The 5304-nt window shown below is 30.7% G+C and overlaps 1 protein-coding gene across 1 annotated transcript; it reads left to right on the forward strand.

Moving 5' to 3' along the window:
- Positions 1–3878: 3878 nt before the first annotated feature.
- On the forward strand, positions 3879–5064 carry LOC107890345 (transcription repressor OFP6). Its single transcript, XM_016814802.2, has one exon. It carries the CDS (start codon positions 4056–4058, stop codon positions 4638–4640), a length of 585 nt encoding a protein of 194 aa, XP_016670291.1. The 5' UTR covers positions 3879–4055; the 3' UTR covers positions 4641–5064.
- Positions 5065–5304: the final 240 nt, after the last annotated feature.

Here is a 5304-nt window from a genome sequence, read left to right on the forward strand (position 1 = left end):
GTGTACCATTTAGGTACATGTATCCTTTTCAAGTTGTTACCCCTTTCGGGTCAATTTCCTTTTCATAATGAGATCAAGAATTACCCTTTCGGATAACCTTTATTGCAATGCATGCAGGATCTCATTTACAACAGTAATCACCTGTCCAATCGGAAATCAATTTTCGAACGGATTTTACTCCTTTTCATCAATTATACATATCATAATTTGGGCTGTTATAATTCACACATATCACAATTCACACAAATCCATAAACAATCAATACATTTTAATACTTAAATTAGTTATACGAACTTACCTCGACAATTAATCGTATCTTCTAATCCGAGACTTTTTCTTTTCCTTGGTCTTCTTATTTGTTCGACACTTCCGGATCTATATAAATAAATTTAATCATCATTATATGATTTCTACATTCAATCAAGCCCATTTTACATTCTAGGAAAAAGTACTATTTTGCCCTCAAATTGTTGTTTAATTCCAATTTTATCCCTAGGTTCGGAAATTGGAATTCATGCAATTAACTCCTTATTCTAAGCATAATCAAAATTTTAATATAACTTTTACAGCACATGTATCTCATAAATTTCAAAATTTTTGCTATAATTTCATCACTTTTCAATTTAGTCCCTACACATGTTTTCACTAAAAATCACTTTGTAAAAGTTGTTTATCTATCAATAACCTTTCATTTTCTATCATAATCTTTCAATTTATAGCATATTCATCCATGGAGGATTTTCTAAACCTTGATTTCTTTTCAAAGTAATCCCCCAAATAGAGAAATTAAGCTTTCCCAATTTCAAAAATATAAAAATTACTAAAATCGGGACATAGAACTTACCAATTCAAGCTTGAAAAGTTTCCTTTCTCTCTCCTAAGGTTTCCATGTATTTTATGGAGATGATGATGATATAAAATGGGTTTTATTCTATTTAATCATTTGACATATATTAATTAATTCAATTTCCAATTTAGTCCTTGCCCTTTTTCAATTTTTCCATGGATGACTCACCAAAAATATCTACATGTTTTTCATAAATGGTCTAATTGCTATATAAGGACCTCACATTTTGAATCCCATAGCTATTTGATCCTTATAGCTATTAGAATCCAACTTTGACATTTTATTCAATTTAGTCCTTTTTGCAATTAGACACATAATCGATAAAAAAATTTGTAAAATTTTCATGCAATTTTTCTATCATATTACCTATCATTTTATGAAATTTAAATAATTTTATTTTTCAAACTCGAATTTGTTACAGATTCACTTAATGTGAGGTCCACACAAAGGTGACATGTGTAACTACCTGTAGAGGTGGTATAACAAATGTAGTATGATATTGAGAATGATGAGACTATAAAGATTCTTTTTGAGAAGTTTTCCTTGAATGCGCTTGGCAATGATAAACAATAGGATACTATGGAGAATTTCGATGTAGAGAATCTATCGAGGTGAACCAATGAAATCGACTCTTAACAATATTCTTCTTCTTTTAATTTCAAAAGTGATTGGGCAAGAATCCATCACACAAATTCTACCCATCTATTAGTGTTCAATAATTTATAAGATCCTAATGAAAACCATCATTAATATATTACGCCTAGCATTGTCAAAACTAATTAGCCTAAACTAAGTAGGCTTTATTGTCGGTCAAACCATTACATGCAATATTATTATAACATAGGAGGTAATTCATACTATACGTACTTGGAAAGGGCACACGACGTGGATGACTATCAAAGTTAATCTCGAAAACACTTATGATAAAATTAGATGGAACTTTATCAAAAACTCTTTTTTAGATGTAGGTATTCCATTGCATCATTTTTCCAAGAATACAGATTGTTTGGAATTTGGGAACAATTGAAAAGTTGCCATCAAGAGAAACCTATCACGGACCTTCTTTCACCGTATTTGTTTGTAATGGGCATGGAAATACAGGTACATAGGATTAACCAAGTAGTTGAGCATAAAGACTGGGTTCCTATTAAATTATCTAGAAAGGGGCAAAATATCTCACACCTTTTTCTTTACATATGACACAATTTAATAGGAACCAATCCTTACACTAATGACCACTTTAAATTACTTTTCTGGACACAAAATTAATGCAAGGATTAATGATGGCATTACATAGGGGCTTCCAAAGGGTTTTAGATCTTGGAAAATATCTTGGAGTTTCTTTCTATTATAAAAGAGTTCAAAAGGAGACTTATTAGTTCATTGTTGAGAAAACATGGGCATGCTTAATTTCTATCTATGGTAGGTAGGGTAACTCTTGCTAAATTAGTTTTGTTGTCCATACCAAATTATTTTTACTAAAGGAATTTGGTTTCAAACTGAGAAGTTTATCATAAACTTTATTTGCAGTTCTACAGCAGAAAGGAAAAAACTAGATCTAATCAGATGGGATCAATATGTTGCATATCGTTGGAGAAAGGTGGGATTGTTTAAGATAAGTAAGAGGCCAGAAGATACCACTTCTTTTCAAATTGGATTTCCAATTAATTTCGAATCAGTAGGCTTATTGGATAAATTTTTTGAAAGTGTAGTATAACCTTAAGTACGACTGCCCCAAGAGTATTCGGCGGTCAAAGTGTTCCTATATTTGGCACTCCATTTCAAATACTTGATAGGTCGGGGATGGTCATTCAGTTCTGGTTGTTGATCCATTGTGCTATATTTCTTTACTTTTTCCACATTTCTATAGTTTTTTAATAATACTTTAATCATTTTTAGGCGTAAAATCATTAAAATATCAATTAAATCTTTAATTTTAACTTTTTTCACGTCAAAATGTCACATTATTATTTTTTTCATATTAATTACCATATCAACAATCACGTCATCAATTAATGATTTGTCATTATTATTTTTATATCAACTACCACATCAACCATCACGTTAATTATCACATCAACCCATTAAAAATTCAAGAGAAAACTATATTTTAAAATATCATTTAATTGCGATTTTCTACTAAATGATTTTTCTTAAATTATTTTACAAAACAATTTTTTTACATTTACACCTTAAAAAATAACTACAACTAACTAAAAGAATAAATATTGGCAAAAAAGAAAAAAATAAAAGTAAGTTTTCAAGTTCCAACACAAAATCATGGCCATTGTGTGGAGGGCCATACATTACCACCTTTAAGTTTGAAGTCCCATAGGCCATTTATTACTTGTCAACATTAAAGCTCTTTTCTTTTTAACCTTTTGCTAATATCAACGCCAAAAGCTCTAACTACACTGAATGAACAAAAAGCTCATACATTGTTCTCTTTACCAATATTCTAGTGTTATTTCTTACTCCACAACGTACATGATTTTAGTTAAATAATGGATTTAGCTACCATTAATTTCAATTTCAATGGATAAATTATAAAAATAGTTACTCAATTATGTTTTTAAGTTCTATTTTAGTCAGTTAATTATTACTTTTTTATTTAATTATTTAATTTTTTGAAATTAAATATTTTAATCATTTTTCATTAGTTGTTGTTAAATGAGTAATAGAAACTTGATGTGAGCTTTTTTTATTAGCCTAATAAAAAATTTGACTCTCTAATGTCTACACATTTTATCAATTTAATTTTAAATTTAAAAGATTCAACAAATGTAACCTTCAATGTTTACAAATTTATCATTTTACTTCTAATTTTTTAAAAGAACAAATTAGCCCTCAATATTAACAAAATTTATCAATTTAATTCTAAAAGTTAAAAAATAGAAAGTAAAAATATTTAATAAATTCATTTGTGAATTGTGATCAATTAGAGGTATAACTGAAAGTCACAGTGCAGTCACTCTATCACCCCTTGTGACCTTTCCTTGCTCAAATGCAGGATATTTATAGGCAACTTAGCCGTGCTCATTCAGTTGCCTCATCCAAACTCCATGCCAAGTTTAAGCACCATTTTTAGGCAATCTGTTCTTCATCACCGTTGCTTTTTCTTTCACCTTTTGAACGAAAAATCGAAAGTTGGAAAATTTTATATTTTAGTCTCTTTCGATTTAACTCTGTTTTAAGCTTAGTCTCAAAAATGTCAAGCAACAGAAGAAAGCTGATTTTCAACACAGTTTCAGTCAGCTTAGGGTGCAGCAGCTGCAAGAAACCCAAGCTCACTAGTTTTTTCAACCCAAAACCCAAACCAAAATCTCGTTACTATAAAACCCATTCTCCATATAACTACTCTTCTTCAAGCTCATCCAAGAAAACAACAACCCAATGTTCTTTCTCTGAATACGAAACTGCCAACTCCTTTTCTCCAAGCACAGGCACTCCCCAGTACTGGGACATAGACAACGACGCATACCAAGACGCAAACTGTTCAACGGCGACCGTACAAGGGTTTGGCCGCGTCGGAGGGGAAAGCCTAGCGGTGGAGAAAGACTCCGATGACCCTTATTTGGATTTCCGGCACTCCATGTTGCAAATGATATTGGAGAAAGAGATATATTCGAAAGATGATTTAAGGGAGCTTCTAAACTGTTTCTTGCAGCTGAATTCGCCCTATTACCATGGGATTATTGTTAGAGCTTTCACGGAGATATGGAATGGGGTGTTCTCCGTCAAGCCTGGTGCTTCCACCAAGCTGCACTTTGGGTTCAGGCCACGTGACTTGTAGGTGCTGCTGATGCCACAGTTTTTTGGGGGCTTTAGCTTCGAGTACGGGTTAGAAAAAATATATTAGTTGGCGTATAAACACTTGTTAAGTTAGTATTTAAACAAATATTTCCACGTTTAATGCAGTAGTAAGTTGTGAGTGTGAAGCTTTTTTGATGCATTAAAGGAAAAAAACATTACTTTAAATGAAAAGATGGTGTTCCGTAGCAAAAGGCTCAAAAGAGCCTACAAAGTTTAGTAGAGTAGTATATGAGTAAGCCAAGTAGGGAAGATGTTAATTTTTATCAACATTGGAAATGAAAGTGGCAAAATCCGTACTCACTTTCTTAACTTTTGTTATTTAGTTCAACAACAGTAATCTTTCGTGAGATTTTGAAATAGAATTTTTATGTTTATATCTATCTAACATTTTCAAAATTTTGAAATACTAATGTACTCCCAATATCACCCGTAATTTTGAATTTCCTTTTTTTTTTTACAATGCTCTTCAATTTTTATTAATTTTGATTCATTTTACTTCAACTAAAATAAATTAATGAACATATTTTCCAATTATTTTATATATTTTTTGAATAACCATTTCATTTATTAGTATAAGTTGAGGAATTTAATATTTAACCTATTATATTACATTCTACTTAAATTATAACACATGTTTCAATTAT

The sequence above is a fragment of the Gossypium hirsutum genome, chromosome A09 (genome assembly GCF_007990345.1).
Source record: "Gossypium hirsutum isolate 1008001.06 chromosome A09, Gossypium_hirsutum_v2.1, whole genome shotgun sequence".
Classification (NCBI taxonomy): Eukaryota; Viridiplantae; Streptophyta; class Magnoliopsida; order Malvales; family Malvaceae; genus Gossypium; species Gossypium hirsutum.

Excerpts from the sequence above, each read along its gene's own strand:
- LOC107890345 (XM_016814802.2), top strand. The coding sequence starts at position 4,056 with ATGTCAAGCAACAGAAGAAAGCTGATTTTCAACACAGTTTCAGTCAGC.